The 18,837-nt window shown below is 42.6% G+C and overlaps 1 protein-coding gene across 5 annotated transcripts in view; it reads left to right on the forward strand.

Moving 5' to 3' along the window:
* The window catches only part of orc3 (origin recognition complex, subunit 3), a 94,415-nt gene extending 80,057 nt beyond the window's left edge, over window positions 1-14,358 (forward strand). For all 5 annotated transcript variants that reach the window (XR_013497755.1, XM_078212469.1, XM_078212470.1 and 2 more), the window contains 2 exons: window positions 8,230-8,300; window positions 11,838-14,358. Coding sequence is in view for 4 of the 5 variants with exons in the window: in XM_078212469.1 (XP_078068595.1) it covers window positions 8,230-8,300; window positions 11,838-11,943 (177 nt within the window). In the remaining variant the exon portion in view is untranslated. The remainder of the gene's footprint in view (window positions 1-8,229; window positions 8,301-11,837) is intronic.
* The last annotated feature ends 4,479 nt before the right edge of the window (window positions 14,359-18,837 follow it).

The following is an 18,837-nucleotide window of genomic DNA, read 5'->3' on the forward strand; positions in this document are numbered from 1 at the left end:
GGGCTCAAGCTGAGAGGGGCGAAGTATAACTCAGACATCAGAGGGACGTTTTTTACACAGAGGGTGGTGGGGGCCTGGAATGCGCTGCCAAGTAGGGTGGTGGAGGCAGGCACGCTGACATCGTTTAAGACTTACCTGGATAGTCACATGAGCAGCCTGGGAATGGAGGGATACAAACGATTGGTCTAGTTGGACCAAAGAGCGGCACAGGCTTGGAGGGCCGAAGGGCCTTTTTCCTGTGCTGTACTGTTCTTTGTTCTTTGTTTGTGGTGAATCTCTGGAATTCTCTGCCCACTGAAGTGGTGGAGGCTAGCTCGTTGAATATGTTTAAATCACGGATAGATGGATTCCTGATCGGTAAGGGAATTAGGGGTAATAGGGATCAGGCGGGTAAGTGGAACTGATCCACTTCAGATCAGCCATGATCTTATTGAATGGCGGGGCAGGCTCGAGGGGCTAGATGGCCTACTCCTGCTCCTATTTCTTATGTTCGGCATGCCATGCAGCAGGATTTCCAATGATTGAAGGTGAGCTTTCACTGAGTGAGGAAGCTTCCTTCTCAACTGAAAGGATAATCACCACCCTATCATTCATTCTCCGCAAGGTATCTTGCAAATCGTCATGGTGAGCACTCATAACCTGTACCGGGAGCAGAATATGTTTTCCATGTTTTTACTCATAAAAGCCATCTTTAGTTTGGCGCCAACTGCATCTCCTGAGCAATGGGCCTGCGCAGCAGCGACATCGCCACTGTGAACTGGGCCCCACCCGAGTCAGCCCCGACCCCATCTCACAAACAAAGATTTCTTCAATTTAATTCGGCTCCCGCAGTCAAAACATTAACTAGGATTTTCCAAAAGCATTGCAGATTATTTATATCAGGATCAACTAATTACAGGTCATGCATCAAGATAAGAGAAAGGATTAAAAGATGAGCAGTGCCAGAGCTGGCGAAAACACAGCCGCCCCCGTGTTCACATTATGTGGCCCCCCCCACCCCCCAGGTCTATATTTTGTAAAAATTAATTTACAGGATATGGGTGTCACTGGCTAGCGCAACATTTATTACCCATCCCTAACTGCCTTTGAGAAGGTGGCAATGAGCTGAATTCTTGAACCAGTGCAGTCCCTGAGGTGTAGGTACACCCACAGTGCTGTTAAAAAGGGCTGTAATGAGTTAGAAATTTCAGCTTTAAACAATGGGAAAACTACTTTAGGCTTTTGTGCTCCAAGGTGGAAAGGTGGTGGAGGGGTGCGGGGAACTATCAGGGAGTCCATACTCCCGATTACTGTCCAGCATATTTGAACCAGAACTATGAGCAGCTTGGAGCTGGGCACGATGTGAAGTAGTTTGAGAGCATCTCCTGTCCAGGATATTAAATCAGTATCGCCTCGTGTGAAAGTTGTACCTCACCCTTTCCCCTGCTCTGCTAATGCTACGTCAGAGGACCACAAATAATTTCAGAAGATTAGTCCAAACAGGTTTGCAGAGGAAGGGCAAGACAAAGAGATTGGGAGGGGAAAAGGGAATTGCTGTGGCATGCCCTGAGCCTAGGCACTTCTATTTTACTTCCACACCCTCTCCAGGTCCAAGACAGACACCAAAATGAACCCTTCACATCTATTTTACAACCAGATTCTACCAAACAAATTCTAACAGGGTTAGACAGGGTAGATGCAGGAAAGATGTTCCCAATGGTGGAAGTGTCCAGAACCAGGGGTCACAGTCTGGGATTCAGGGTAGACCATTTAGGATGGAGGTGAGGAGACATTTCTTCACCCAAAATGTGGTGAGCCTGTGGAATTCATTACCACAGGAAGCAGTTGATGCCAAAACATTGAATGTCTTCAAGAGGCGACTGGATATAGCACTTGGGGCGAATGGGATCAAAGGTTATGGGGAGAAAGCAGGATTAGGCTATTGAGTTAGACGATCAGCCATGATCGTAATGAATGGCGGAGCAGGCTCGAAGGGCCAAATGGCCTCCTCCTGCTCCTATTTTCTATGTTATGCCACAGGGCTTCCACCTGCCTGCATTTCAATATAGTAGCTCTGACCAGATGTTATCAGGCAACATATTTTTGCAATTATTCTTCCCATTTTTATCAGGAAAAAACAAATTAAATTGTGCACCTTTTAATTGGTTTTATTTTCAAAGGAGATTTTCTTGTAAGTTACGCAAGTTGAGCAAAATTCTGCTTGGAAAGCAGGAGGTTAAGCAGGTACAGCTGTATCTGCATTAACAAAAACAGACCCTTTTTAACCTACGGTTAATGCTCATCGAACTGGAGAGGTTTATGTAAGGTTTTATGATTGTTATTGTCATGGCAATAAATTGCTACTTCCATCCGGAGAACTGGGATCACTTGACCAGCTGTCACGATCTTCTTTAAGAGCTGTCCATCTCAGCTGTGGAAACAAGAGTGCAGTTTGTTTTTTTTCTTTGTATTTCTGTTGGGCTTTGGACTGACCTGTAGACCCAAGGAGCAGTCCGGTTGTTTGGAGCTACAGTATAAGTTCGGAGTTTTACTAACCTAGAAAACAGTAAAAACATCTGCAGTGGAGCAGATCCAATTAGTTTCTTCCGAGAGGAAACTCAATTCCGTCTGGCAACTAGAATCAGGAAAAGAGAGGAGCAGAAATTTTAAGATAGCGCAAACTTAACACTTGAGTTCTCTGATTAATTTAATTATCGATCACGGTCCACAAGCAACATTAAACTTCATTAGTCTAGTTGTTGCAGACCAAGCTAGTGACAATTCCTGACATCTGTGATTTCACTTATTAGATTTGTACCATCAATGCTAAAATCATAACTTAATGACAATGGTATAACCATTACAGGCCAAAATAGAAACTTTACATTTTTGTCCAGAAATAAATTGCAAGATATTTTTGAATGAAATTCACTGACGTTTTATGGTGGGCACATCTGTTCCAAAGTAACCATTTAGCTCTAACTTCCTGTACCACAGACTGCATTCCCTTCGAATTCCTGTCCTATTAAAGTCTGCGTGATCACTATTATTTTTGTCTCTTGGATGTCATGTGGCTTTAGTTCCAGAATATAGACATGAGCTATTTAATTAAAAATATTTTTATAACTTCCTGATGACTCAGTGAATTAAACAGAGTAGCTGCTCTTTGCTGATTTAGGTCATCTCAGCTAGGGCTTCAACGATGGTGCCGTAGTTTCCTTTGGGTTAGGGGAAGAGGAGGATTTCCTCTTGATTGCTATCCAGTGGCCCATTCTGGAAGCTCACCTCAGGACGTTGAGTGATGAGATGTCGCTTATGGGCATGGAACCTAATCTCAACTTGGAACCCAAGTGCTTGAGAAGGATGGAACATTAATGAGAAAAGTGGGATGGCTAGGGGAATGGGAATGAGTTTTCTCTCTTCCATGAGCATCACCAGCAGATGTGGAATAGAAATACGGTGATAAAGTAAACCACTGTTTTTCCATTGCTGTAACATAGAATTAGGAGCAAGCCATTCAGCCCTTTGAGCCTGCTCTGCCATTCAGTAAGATAATGGCTGATCTGATTATAACCTCGGCCCATATTCCTGCCTACCCGAGATGATCTTCTACCCCTTGTTAATCAGGAATCTTGTCTCTGCCTTAAAAATGTTCCTTTTGAGGAAGAGAGTTCCATAGTCTCATGACCCTCAAAATGATGATCCTCATCTCTGTCTTAAATGAGCAACCCCATATTTTTAAACAGTGACCCCCTAGTTCTAGATTTTCCCACAAAAGGAACGTCCTCTCAACATCCACCATGTCAAGATCCCTCATGATTTTATGTTTCAATCAAGTCGCCTCTTACTCTTCTGAACTCCAGTGGGTACAATCTGTCCAACCAAGGCATATACTGCCTTTTTTGATTCGTGCACCAGGACACCCATATCCCACTGAATCTCAGAGCTCTGCAATCTCTCATCACTTAGAATGATATTCTTCCTTTTTATTTTTCCATGCCAAAATGGACCATTTCACATTTTCCCACATTATACTGCATTTGCCAGATTTTTGCCCACTCTCTTAACCTATCTATGTCCCTTTGTACCCTCCTGAACTCCTTTTCACCATTTACTTTCCTACCCATGTTTGTGTATTCGGCAAACTTTGCAACCATCCCTACGGTTTCTTCATCACGTACAGGTCAATTAAAACAATACATAAGGTGTCATCCTAAGTTCACACTGTTGAACTTAATGTTGTTAACTATTTCTTCAAACTCCTTGAATTCATGCTCCGTGGCACCTTCAAGTCATAAATTCATCAAGTATAATTTCTCACAAATAACTTCGTTCCTGTTCCCCGGTTACCCCGATTGTTAATTGTGTAACAGAAATTTAAACCAACCCTTTTAAAAGTGGTTAAGGAATAAATCTATAGATATTACAGATTCTAAAATATAGAAGAATTATCAAAATATTACTATCCAACTCTTTTGTATAAATTGTAAAACGTTGAGGCCCCAGCATGGATCCCTGTGGCGTACCACTCGTTACATTTTGCCAACCAGAAAAAGACCGATTTATGCCTACTCTCTGTTTCCTGTTAGCCAGCCAGTATCTTATCCCCTACACCCTGGGCTTTTATTTTCAGCAGTAGTCAGTCGACAAAGCCTGAGCATGGTCGGGGTGTTTGTTTCTCCAAACCCTTTATGGACAATTTTTCTTTTACCTGTTGAATTTGTTAAATTTCTAAACATTTGTATTTATGAATTAATACAAACAACATTAAGTATTCTTTTCAACTGAAAACTATTTGATTGAGATAGATTGTTGTCTGCTGGATTTTCCTCGGCCTTCTGACCAAGATCAAGTGTCCGATCAAGTCCACGATGCCTCACCTTGTCAGCTTAGATCTTGTTTGTCTCCCATGTGGGGACGTTGAATTGGATTCAGTTGGATTTTGAATTTGCTTTTTGGAGCAAGGAATGGATTTGGGTTTGCCGGGTCCTCTCTGAGTGCTGGCTTTGTAACTTTAAGAATGGATTTTCCTCAAGGTATATATTTGCTTTACCCCATGCAATAGCAACCTGAAGTGTGAATTGATTAATCATCCCATGAGGCCATTTACAGTGTCAACAATCTTGTGTAGTTTGTTGCTCAGAATTACTTCAGGATTTCCTACCATTTTAAGATGTCATTTTATCCCAGTTGCCTCATGTGCTACACAATTACTGAACTGACAAGACGCGCCTTGGTCATGCTTCAGAGATGTTGCCATAGCCTGATGCAGTGATTTTAATCGGTGGTGGTCTCAGTCCTTTAAACAGAGGGCAAGGATTCTTTCTTTTTATTCAGTCATGGGATGTGGGCATTGCTGGCGAGGCCAACATTTATTGTCGATCCCTAATTGCCCGTTGAGATTGTGGTTGTGAGCTACCGTCTTGAATGGCTGCAGTCCCATGTGGTATGGTCCATTCATTGTGCTGTTAGGAAGTGAGTTACAGAATTTTAACCGCAGGAACGGTGATATAGTTCCAAGTCAAAATTATGCCGAGCTGGAGGGGAACCTTCAGCTGGTGGTGTTCCCATGTACCTGCTTCCCCCCCCCCCCTGTCATTTTAGGCAGTAGATGTTGTGGATTTGCAAAGTGCTGTTCAAGAAGCCTGGGTGAGTAGCTGGAGTGCATCTTGTAGATGGTAGACACAGTGGCCTTGGTGCAGTAGTGATAAGAGGGAGAAGATGTTTAAGGTGGTTGAGATACTGAACAAGCGGGCTGATTTGTCTTGGATGGTGTCGAGCTTGTTGAGTGTTGCTGGAGCTGCACTCATCCAGGCAAGTGGAGAGCATTCCATCACACTCTTGACATGTGCCTTGTAGCTGGTGGACAGGCTTTGGAGAGTCAGGAGGTGAGTTACTCACTGCAGAATTCACAGTATCTGGCCAGCTCTTGTATCCACAGTATTTACATAACAGATCCAGTTTAGCTTCTGGTCAATGGTAACCCCCATGATGTTGATAGTGGGATAATCAGCAATGGTAATACTGTTGAATATCAAGGAGAAGTGGTTAAACTCTCTTGTTGGACATGGTCATTGGCTGGTACTTGAGTGATGCACGCTATTACTTGTCACCTTAAGACTGATCCAGGACTTGCTGCGTGTGAGCTCACGGACTGCTTCATTATCCGATTTGATTTGATTTATTATTGTCATATGTATTGGGATATGGTGAAAAGTATTGTTTCTTGCACACTATACAGACAAAACATGCTGTCCATAGAGTACATAGGGGAGAAGGAAAGGAGAGAGTGCAGAATATAGTGTTACAGTCATAGCTAGTTTGTAGAGAAAGATCAACTTAATATACGGTAGGTCCATTCAAAAGTCTGATGGCAGCAGGGAAGAAGCTGTTCTTGAGTCAGTTGGTATGTGATCTCAGACTTTTGTATCTTTTTCCCAACGGATGAAGGTCGAAGAGAGTATGTCCAGAGTGTGTGGGGTCCTTGATTATGCTGGCTGCTTTTTCCAAGGCAGCGGTCATATAGCTGTTTGTGGGAGCTTACTGTGTGTGAATTCGAGGTTGTCTTGTTTTTTTATGTTACAGCAACGACAACCCTGCAGAAGTACTTAATTGGCTATAAATTGTGTTGTTAATGCGAGACTTCTCTTTCGGTCTGAGTTTTTGTGTTTTCTATAGTGGGGAGGCGATGGCCTAGTGGTATTATCGCCAGACTATTAATCCAGAAACTCAGCTAATGTCCTGGGAGCCCGGGTTCGAATCTCGCCATGGCAGATGGTGGGATTTGAATCCAGTAAACAAAAATCTGGAATTAAGAGTCGACTGATGACCATGAAACCATTGTCGATTGTCAGAAAAACCCATCTGGTTCACTATTGTTCTTTAGGGAGGAGTTGAGCATGTTGCTGAACATTGTGCGATCATCAGCAAACATCCCCGCTCTAACCTTATGATGGAGGGAAGGTCATTGATGAAGCAACTAGAGATGGTTGGGCCTAGGACACTACCCTGAGGATGCAGTGATGTCCTGGAGTTGAGATGATTGACCTCCAACCACCACAACCATCGTCCTTTGTATACCAAAGTAGAGCTTTCCCTCTTTCTCAATAATTTAGCTGGTTGCTCTCCTCAATGATTGACAACTTAATGGGCAGAGGCTTTTCCTTATATGTTTCTCTTGGTAGTGAATGCAAAATTTGCAGACAGTAGCCAAAGGGCTATCTGTGTTATACAAGTCCAGACATCTTATCCAAGGAGCTGTGCTAGATTGAGTTTCAGCTTACAGAAATTGGTTTTCTGAAGTGGTATTAGACAGAGAAAATAAATCTGGCCTGTTTTATGTCTGAAGGAGTGTAAATATCACTGTTCCTCTGTGCCACTGTTCACCCATCTATCTTCTGTAGATGCCACTTATTGGTTAAACAGCGCATTTCTGTGGTCTACAGTTCGGGTAGATGGGAATATTGAATTGGAATGCAACTTATATTCTGCCTGATTTTTGGGTAAATTATATTGCAACCGAGGATTTGTGACAAAGAATGCCCACCTTATACTGGCTGCTGAAAATGTATCATTTTGCAGGTATTACAATCCATGGGAGCCATGATATTGCACCCCTAACAGTGCATGCTGGATTGTGGGGGATTTAGCTTTTGGGAACATTTAATGACTGAAAGATGTGATATTTACCATGTGGGGAAATGTGCCTACGCATGTAATTCTGTCACCATGATTCAGTGTGGGAGAGCTCTCAAATGGGGTAGTGCAAAGCTGTCCTGTTTTTATTATTTTAAACTCGTTTTACCGTGCTTGTATATAGCTTAGAATTGTCTTTGTATTCATTACCGCATCTTGTATCCAGTTGAAAATCTTGCCATCTTGACATCAAGACGTGTTGCACGTCAGGATGGAGCGAATGTTAATTGCACACCAGAAGAGAGGTTCTCACCCTTTGTGGGTGAATTCATTACAGTTAGTCTATGATTGACATGCTGCATTGGTAACGCTTTAACCGCAAGCATTCCAGTTGTGTGTCTCACATGCTAAATTTATCTTGCACATTAATTTGTATTTTTTTCTGCAGGAGTTGCTTTTGGTCTTATAATATTGAGGCTTTCACACATAATGGCTGTGTGGATGGACTGTGCAAAAAAACTGTGACCCCTATTGTAGGGTCCCCTTTGAGTTTTGTGAATATCCTACGCTGCTGCTTTTACTGTTACGCAAACTAGATTTGTTTTTAATTTCTAGGCATTTGTTACAGTGGTTAATGCTGCTGAAGGGAAGGAGCCAGCCAATGGAAAGGTGGATGAAGTTCTACAGTATCCTTTCTGCACATTTACGTGCCAATCGATTCTATTAGGAACCCAGGAAATAATTAACAGTCATCATGGCTGTTAATGGGGTAGAATGTTAGCCAAATGTAGTGGGAGGGCACATCACAATTTTAAAACGTTAGTTGTGAGATTGGACTATCAAGCTTTGGGAATTACATGAGATCATGACATTCTGCTCCCCCCCCCCCCCCCCCCCCCCACCGCATGGGATATTTGATTGAAAGATGGTAAGCTGTTGTAGCTGGACAAGTATTTCATTTCCATCTGATTGGGGAAGACTGACCGACCTGAATGCTTGGTTGAAATGAAGTGGACATACATGGGAGGAGTTGAGTACATTGAATTATGCTGTGCTAAATACTTCTTCAGATGACCGTACACTCAGTAACACAAAGCCAGTGAGCTCTGCCTTAACCATGAGACAATGAACAGATGTTTTGTCTCAGGCTTGGAGGAGGAGAAGAAAGGTTTTTGAGTGGGTGCTTCAGTGTTGTTTAGTGGTGAAAGCGGAAGGTCCCAGAATGAAATTATTTTGCTTTTTAAATATTCCATTGACGCCCCATCCCACTCTTCCTCCCCAGAGTTTGGGATTGATGAAAATAGTTCAAGAATATTTCCTTGTGCCAATTCCTGTGCATGATGACTGAGCTGGTTGTTTGAAAGACCCAATGACAACCCACTTTGAAAGGGACCATCAGGCATGACTTTGTTGCGGGGGGGTGCGTTGCTGGAGTTTGTTTTTAAAATGCGGCGTGCTTTAGATCTTTAGACTGAAACTAAAAAGTGATCTAGAATCTCAAAAACAAGTTCAAAAGACTTGCCCCCAATGTTAAAACTTCATTTTTTAAAATCAGACTCATTTTTACCATTTAATATCGTGACCAGCTTTTTAAAAAAAATGACTATTTTTCAACTTTCAATTATGGATGAGTTTGAATCACCTCCTTGTCATTGTAAGCAGTCCATGTCCAAATGCAGCAAGATCCGGACAATATCCAGACTTGGGCTGACAAGTGGCAAGTAACATTTGCATCATATAAGTGTCAGGCAATGACCATCTCCAACAATAGAGGATCTGAACATTGCCCTTGACATTCAATGGCATTGCCATAGCTGAATTCCTCCACTATCAACATTTTGGAGATAACCAATAACCAGAAACTGAATTGGACTAGTCATATAAAATACTGTGGCTACCAGAACAGGTCAAAGGCTAGGAATACTGCGGCGAGTGACTCACCTCCTCACATATTCAATTCCTGTTTGAAAACTCCCACTGAATCACTCTTTAGGGAATGCATTCCAGATCATAACCCGGGGCGGCACGGTAGCACAGTGGTTAGCACTGCTGCTTCACAGCTTCAGGAACCTGGGTTCGATTCCCGGCTTGGGTCACTGTCTGTATGGAGTTTGCACATTCTCCTCGTGTCTGCGTGGGTTTCCTCCGGGTGTTCCGGTTCCTCCCACAGTCCAAAGATGTGCGGGTTAGGTTGATTGGCCATGCTAAAATTGCCCCTTAGTATCCTGAGATGCGTAGGTTAGAGGGATTAGCGGGTAAATGTGTAGGGATATGGGGGAAGGGCCTGGGTGGGATTGTTTTCGGTGCAGACTCGATGGGCCAGATGGCCTCTTTCTGCACTGTAGGGTTTCTATGATAACAATTAAAAACAGTTCCTGTTTTAGAAGGTATTTGTTGAGGGCCCAAAAGCCTGTACACCATCTACAAAGCACAAGTCAGGAGTACAATGGAATACTTTCCACTTGCTTAGATGAGTGTAGCTCCAACAATACTCGAAGCTTTATGTCCTCCAGGACAAAACAACCCACTTGATTGCTACCCCTTCCACAAACATTCTATCCCTCTGCCACTGACAAACAGTGGCAGCTGTGTGTACTATTTATAAGGTGCACAGCAGGAACTCACCAAGGTTCCTTAGGCAACACCTTTCAAACCCACGACCACCACCATCTAGAAGGACAAGAGCAGCAGACACCTGGGAACACCACCGCCTGGAGGTTCCCCTCCATGTTACTCACCATCCTGACTTGGAAATATATCGTCGTTCCTTCTCTGTTGCTGGGTCAAAATCAAGGAATGCATTCCTAACAGTACTGTGGGTGTACCTGGACCTCAGGGACTGCAGTGGTTGAAGGCGGTAGCTTGCCTCCACCTTCTCAAGGGAAACTCAGATGGGTAATAAATGCTGGCCTAGCCAGCAATATCCACATCCCGTAAAATGAATTTTTAAAAATCTGTCAGTCACCATCAACATTCTTCATGGCAACGCCTTTCCTAATCAGAGCCCACGTGCAAACCAATCAACTCACTCTTCTCATGCAATATAAATTGTTGTTTCCTCCTTATATTGGTATTTTTGTGGAGTGTCCTGATGAGTGCAAGATGAAAAGTTTAGACATGTCTGGGTTTTTTTCAATGATTTCCCACAATAGTTCAGGAACTATTAACAGTCCTGTCTGATCCTGCCCATTCAAACGTGCACTTCCTGCCTGATATTTTTGGGGTGAAAAGAATTGAGTGGGACTTTTCTGTCACATGCTCTTTTATCCAGCAACTCTTGAGGTCAATTATTGCACCACTCCACTGCCTCAGTGCAATGAGCCATAATGCATTGATCAGGAACTGAACTTGTCACCTTGGATGCTATAGCTCAGTACGCACCACATGGTGCATTTTATTCAGAGCTGCCCAAGGAGTTTTTATTTTTAACTGGAGATTGGGGGAAGTAATTTGCAAATTTATTTTAATTTTTAAGATCCCATTACAGAAATAATCATGGTTTATGCTTCCTTATTTAAAAATAATACTTTTCCCGTTGTCAATATTTGTAGCAAATCATCAGCAATTTATTAATGAGTAGACTAGAGTTGTATGGTTTCAATGATCATTGGTACAGAGATGTGCAGGTTAAGTAGATTGGACGTTCTAAATTGCCCCTCAGTGTCGTGGGATTGGCATGGTAAATACAGTGGGGTTACAGGGATAGGGCCTGGGTGGAATTGTTGGTGCAGGTTAGATGGGCCGAATGACCTTTTTCTGCACTGTATGAATTCTATGATTTGAACAATTCAGATCTCTGATATGGCACGAAGTCTAAGAAACATGTAATTTTCCCAGGCAGCAATACTCCCTCAACAACTACCTTCTAAAACAGAGGAACTGTTTTTAATTGTTATGATCTGGAATGCATTCCCTAAAGAGTGATTCAATGGGAGTTTTCAAACAGGAATTGAATATGTCCTTTAAAGAAAAGATCTGCAAGGCTAACTGGAAAAAGCAGGGAATGGGATTTATTGGATAGTTCTTTCAAAGAGTTAATGCAAGCATGATGGGCCAAATGGCCTCCTGCTGTGGGATTGTCTGATTCGATAAAGCATGCAACAAAATTGACAGAACGAGCACAATATTTTGAGATGGGAAATGTCGTAATTTGCTGAATGTGTTAAATGGCAGTGTAGTAACTGTCAAAAGCATGCACTGCTTTCCTTGACTAACTTTAACAGTGCTCGTTTCATCCGAGCTGTTTCTGAGCTGGAATTCTTGGGCTTTGTTAAACCAACCAAACAGAAGACTGATCACGTAGCAAGGCTAACGTGGGGTGGCTTCTGATCACAGCCTCAAGAGTCTTGAAATGACATCCCGTCTGTTTCATTAGACATTTTGTGCCAGAACTGGAGAACATGATCCTGAATAAACATATTGGTGGCACATGCAATAGAATACAAAGTGAACATTTACAATGACTAATAAAGTGCCTATTTTAGATGTGTCGTTGGACTTTATAAAGACATGGACTGACTGTTTCTATCTTCACCTTGGCAGATGATGAGGGGACATGCAGTCAAATTCTTACCAGACCAAAATGCTCTTTGATCAGGTGCAGAAGGTCTGTGACAATAACCTAGTGGATTTACGGCGTGATATTTAGTTTCAGGACGTTCTCTGCGTTCCACCTCTGCCGCAGCACCCAGCTGAGACGAGAAACCAGTGAATCATGGACTGAATCATTGACCCTGCACAGCTTGAGAGCTTGTGATGCCAGAGGCAGGAAATGAAGGAAGCCCTTTTTCAAGCAACAAGGAATTCTGTTAGTTTTCAGTCATTGCGGGTTCCAGATTATTATTAATATTGTATGAGTAAAGTTCATTCCTCTTAATCCTGAAACTCTTTCACTATTCAAAGGTTACAGAAAAAGTAAAATGAGTATCTGATGCCGAGGCGAAAATGCATCTCAGCTTTGCTTGGCAACTTTTATTTTGAAAACTTAATCTAAAAGCATAGAAGTTGATACCAGTTTGCAAAACATAGATCTAAGATTTTAGGGTTTTGGCCTGTAAAGCCCTTCTCATTAAGATTTTTACATTCTGAATTCTTAATCCCGAACATTGGAGTATTCCAAGTGTGCCTAATTTAACAAGATATGGATAACTAGTATGCATGAATCAGAAGTGGGGCTGTTTGCTAGTGATTGCAGAGTGTTCAGCAGTATTTGTAACTTCTCAGATACTGCAACAGTCCATGCCCATATACACCCTCACCATTCAGGTGGACAACATTCAGGCTTAGGCTGAAAAGTGGCAAGTAACATTCGTATCACACAAAGCCACGCAATGACTATCTCCAGCAAGAGAGAATCCAACCATCGCTCCTTGCCAGTGAAATGACTTTGCCTTCACTGAATGCCCTACTGTCAATATCCTATTGGGGTTACCAATGCCCAGAAGTTGAATTGGGCCAGCCATATAAACACTGTCTCTACAAGAGCAGATCAGAAGCTGGGTATGGTGTGGCGAGTAACTCATCTGACTGAAAACCTGTTCACTATCTACAAGTCCAGAGTGTGATTTGCACTGATATATTGGGCTCCCCCATCAGTGAGGACGGGATATTTATGGAGCCCCCACCTCCAGTAAGTTGTTTAATTGTCCATCACCATTCATGACTGGATGTGGCAGGACTGCAGAGTTTAGATCTGATCCGTTACCGGAGGTATTGCTTCACCTTGTCTATCATATGTTGCTTTCGCTGTTTGTCATACAAGTAGTTCTGTATTGTAACTCCACCAGGTTGACACTGGTGATGTTCCTGGCATGCCCTCTCTGCACTCTTCACTGAACCAGAATCGATCCCTCTGCTTAATGGCAATGGGAGAGTGGGGAAATATGTTGGACCATGAGGTTACAGATTGTGGATGAATAGTTGCCCATTTTTAAGTTGCTAGATCTTATTGAAATCTGCACCATTTACTATGATAGTAGTGCTGCACAACACGATGGAGGGTATCCTCAATGTTGAAGTGGGACTTTGTCTCCACAGAGACCATGCTGTGGTCACTCCTACCGATGCTGCCATGGGCAGATACAGCAGGGAGGTTGGTGAGGATGAGATCAAGTAAGTTATTCCAATTTGTTAGTTTCCTCACCACTTGCGGTTGACCCAGTCTAGCAGCGATGTCCTTTAGGATTTAGGAAGCTCAGGTAGTAGGGATGTTACTGAGCCACTCTTGGTGATGAATATTGAAGATCCCAACCAAGGTACATTCTGTGCCATCCTCAGTGCTTCCTCCAAGTGGTGTTCCACATGCAGGAGTACTGATTCAGCAGCTAATGGAGTATGGTAACTGGTTGATCGGCAGGAGATTTTCTTACCCAGGTTTCATCTGATGCCATGAAACTTTATGGGTTCCAGAGTCAATGTTGGGGTCTTCCAGGGCAACTCCCTCATGACTGTATTTCACCATGCCACCCAGCACCTGTTCCACAGCCACAGGAATCGTGATGGTGGTATCTGGGACATTGTAGGGTACGATGCCGTAGGATTGTCAGGCTGTTGCTTGATTAGTCTGTTGAGACAGCTCTCCCAACTTTGGCACAAGCACCCAGATGTTAGTGAGGAGGACTTTACAGAGTTGACAGGATAGAAATGGTTCGATCAATCAGACGCAGCATGGATTCATGAGGGGAAGGTCGTGCTTGACGAACATGTTGGATTTTTATGAAGATGTGACTAGGGCGGTTGATGGAGGAGAACCGGTGGATGCGGTGTTTTTGGATTTCCAAAAGGCGCTTGATAAGGTGCCCCATAAAAGGCTGCTGAAGAAGATTAGGGCACATGGAGTTGGGGGTAGTGTGTTAAAGTGGATTGGGGACTGGCTATCCGACAGGAAGCAAAGAGTCGGAATAAATGGGTGTTTTTCCGGTTGGAGGAAGGTAACTAGTGGCGTGCCGCAGGGATCGGTACTCGGGCCGCAACTGTTTACCATTTATATAGATGATCTGGAGGAGGGGACGGAGTGCAGGGTAACGAAGTTTGCAGACGACACAAAGATAAGTGGAAAAGTGAATCATGTGGAGGACGGAGAAGATCTGCAGAGAGATTTGGACAGGCTGAGTGAGTGGGCGAGGATATGGCAAATGGAGTATAACGTTGAGAAATGCGAGGTTATACACTTTGGAGGAAATAATAACAAATGGGATTACTATCTCAATGGAAACAAATTAAAACATGCTACCGTGCAAAGGGACCTGGGGGTCCTTGTGCATGAGACGCAAAAGCCCAGTCTGCAGGTACAACAGGTGATCAAGAAGGCAAATGGGATGTTGGCCTATATTGCGAGGGGGATAGAATATAAAAGCAGGGATGTCTTGATGCACCTGTACAGGGCATTGGTGAGGCCGCAGCTGGAATACTGTGTGCAGTATTGGTCCCCTTATATGAGGAAGGATATATTGGCATTGGAGGGAGTGCAGAGAAGGTTCACCAGGTTGATACCGGAGATGAGGGGTTTGGATTATGAGGAGAGGCTGAGGAGATTGGGTTTGTACTCGTTGGAGTTTAGAAGGATGAGGGGGGATCTTATGGAGACTTATAAGATAATGCGGGGGCTGGATAGGGTGGAGGCGGAGAGATTCTTTCCACTTCGTCAGGAAGTTAAAACTAGAGGACACAGCCTCAAAATAAAGGGGGGTCGGTTTAAGACAGAGTTGAGGAGGAACTTCTTCTCCCAGAGGATGGTGAATCTCTGGAATTCTCTGCCCACTGAGGTGGTGGAGGCTACCTCGCTGAATATGTTTAAAGCGCGGATGGATGGATTCCTGATCGGTATGGGAATTAAGGGTTATGGGGATCAGGCGGGTAAGTGGTACTGATCCACGTCAGATCAGCCATGATCTTATTGAATGGCGGGGCAGGCTCGAGGGGCTAGATGGCCTACTCCTGCTCCTATTTCTTATGTTCTTATGACAGGACTGAGTTTGCAGTTATGGTTTCCAGTGCCTAGGTTGGTGCTGGATGATCCTTCCAGTTCCATTCCTTTTTGACTTTGTAGCAGTAATACAATTGAGTGGATTGTTTGGCTATTTCATAGGGCAAGTAAGAGTCAACCACATTGCTGTGGATCTGGAGTCACATGTAGGCCAGGTAACGATAGATTTCCTTCCTTAAAGGACATTAGTGAACCAGTTGTGTTTTTTTAAAGCAACGATGGCTCTATGGTTGCCAAGTTTGTTAATTGAATTTAACAAACCACTTTTCAACCCAAACCTGAATGTTGATGGTGTATGTGGGATTTGAACTATATCCCCAGAGTTTAAGCATGTCGATTACTAGTCCCATGACATTACATCTACACCACCACCTCTCCCAGAATGACAAAATGAAGCATTTTTGCCTGCAATATATGGTACAAATTTCTTCTTTTTGCCACACTACATACAAGGTTAAAAAGAGTTACTCAAAGTAGTCAAACTTGTTTTAGTACTTTAGGCCCAGACAATGCAGGTTGGGTCTGATCAGGTATCCAAGATAGGGGCCAAGTCATAAAATTAAAATGTAAGAGAGTGTCTTGTGGCCTCTGTGCGTGGATCTGGTTGCCAACTCCTTTTGACTTTGATGCACAAATTTAAATTCCTTTTGGATTTTTTTGCTGTTTGACAAGTCAGTTTCAATCACGAGGCTTAGTTTCAGCCAATGCTGCACAATTAGCACAAGAATCTGGCAGAAGTGTTCGGAGGGAACCTAGTTCTTTCCTAAGACAGAGCCCAAGTTTGAAGGTATTGGCATCAAGATGGTTGTGAAAGGCACTACAAAGAATTATCATCTGTTCCCTCAGGGTTTGACTGAGTAACAGCTGTCAGTAAAACCCTCTATCGCAGATGATTCCTGGGATGACACATCCATTGGCAACTTGGTTTAAATACAATGGTTTCTGTCCATTGGTCAGTCAAGACTTTTGACTGGCCAGTGAAAAATCACTGAATTAACACATTAAATTGTCTTTTGTTACTTAAAAAGTAAAACAATAGTTATGGGATGCAACTTCAATAAACCATTTTTAGGGTGCACTTTTTCTGTTTAAGCATCAGTAACAACATAAATGACTGAGTATGTTAATGAAGTAACTTAAAAGACACAAACCAGCTAATGGCAGAGAAAGCAGTAGAAAGTGACAGCCTGAAAAAGGGTCTGCAGCGTGACTGGTGAAAATATGGTTAGAATGTGGCTGGTGCCAAATAGCCCAAAGACATTCCCTTGTCCCCTCCTCCCCAGGAAGCCAGAACCCAGGATTCCCAAAGGAGTCAGTCTTTTTCCTCCTATTTTAAGAATGCAGGATATTGCTCTCCCTATCATAAATTACCTGTGCTCATAAACCTGTCATCCTATAACTCCCGGACCTCAGGATCACCCAAATGCTCCCAAACCCTGGGGCCCACTTCTCATTGCTCAAGCTCAAGCAGGGCTGCGTTTCTTATGGTCCTCACAACAGGACCCCCTTCTGTCCAGTAAAATAGTTGTTAATGATGCTACTTGGAATAACAGATCTTCCACAACCACCAATTGCCATGAACAAACTGCAGGAGAGGTGGCTTACATATTACTGTCATGCATTTTTGTTCATTCCCATGCCCCATTTGCTGAAATCTTGTATTCACTAAACAATCAATTATATAGGATCAGGGATAGAATGTATGAATCAAAATGGGAAATATAAAAACAAAGTTCAAAACTAGGCAGTCGACACACAAAAGAAAAGATATAAACATTGTTTTCAGCAGTCTTTCTGCAATGAAGATTTAGAACTGCAATTATGTGTATTAAAATTATTTGCATATACCAGAATGAAAGGGTGGTGGGAAGAGGTTGATTAATAAAGAGCAGGACAGTGTGAATAATTGGATAGCTCTTTCAACAAGTCAAAATGGCCTCCTTTCGTGCAGCGTGACTAAAAAATGGAAGGTCTAAATGTTTTTTGTTCAAATCTTATGCCTATCGTTGAGCCTCCCAAAAATTAGCTTACAACTTATTTAATCATCAGCAATAAGATTTACTGATGCTGCCAGGAATGGCAACAAGTTGTTTCATGCCGTAATGATTTGAAAATTAACTCTTTCTCTTAAAATGCTGCCAGAGTATTTCCAACACGTTCTGTTTGTTTTATTTAAAATCTGTTACTTGCTTTCTTAGTGCAAGAAATATTAAATGTGCATTTGTCATTTCCAATACCATCATAATAATATTGCAATAACATGGCATTTAATGTGAAGTTTCTTCCCCCCCAACCAACCAACCACACTGCTTTAGGACCCGACTCAAACCTAGGTGTGTTCTTCAGTAAGTTTACTAACCTTGTGGTCACTAAGGCATTGAGACGTGGGTGAATTTTTAAAGTCACAATAGCCAATATAACTAGTGTCTCTTCTTCCACTATTTGGATTTTATTTTCCATCATACATTGCAAACCTTCTGGCAAATCAGAGCATGAATACTGAGACATGTTGCTGAAGCAAACTAAAGGAATGTTTTCAAACCTCGTACCCTTTTGGAATTACCCGAGAGTTTGGGGAGCAAAAATAGTTCCCTGATGCTTACCCATGGCAACACCTTTGCTCGAGTCAAGTTACCAGCCAATCAGCACATTTTTTCCCTGCAGTATAAATTGTGATAGTTTGAAATATGACATTCTTACATTTATCCTGATGAGTGCAAGATGAAAAAATTTGGCAACATGTTTCTTCAGAACTGAACTACCAAGCGACTGTTCATAGGTTTCTATCTGCTGATAAAATACTCATCACTACAGTAAAATACCCTAGGGTAGAGTTTCCACTCGATTGCATTGGCTTTTATGGCACACGTCATCTGAAAACCACGAGTGCAAATTACATTCAGCACAACTCTAGTTTCCATGATTTTCTGTGCTGGTTTGAAAATCTGTGCTAGATGCCCCACACAAAATTGGTTGTGCCCCCAGGTTGAATTAATCACGATCAAGAGTTTCTGATCATTGTACTTATTTGGAGTGGCTCTAAAACATTAAACTAGTGTTTGGACACAAGGACAGTGGGAACATTTTAAAAACTAAGTTATTTTTCTACTACATGCTGGGGGATCTTGGAGTGAGTGTTTACAGATCCCCAAACATAGCAGGACAGGTAGAATATAAGAGCAGAGAGGTTATGCTAGAACTATATAAAACATAGGTTATGCCACACCTTTGAGTATTGC

Source organism: Mustelus asterias, chromosome 5 (assembly GCF_964213995.1).
Source record: "Mustelus asterias chromosome 5, sMusAst1.hap1.1, whole genome shotgun sequence".
Lineage (NCBI taxonomy): Eukaryota > Metazoa > Chordata > Chondrichthyes > Carcharhiniformes > Triakidae > Mustelus > Mustelus asterias.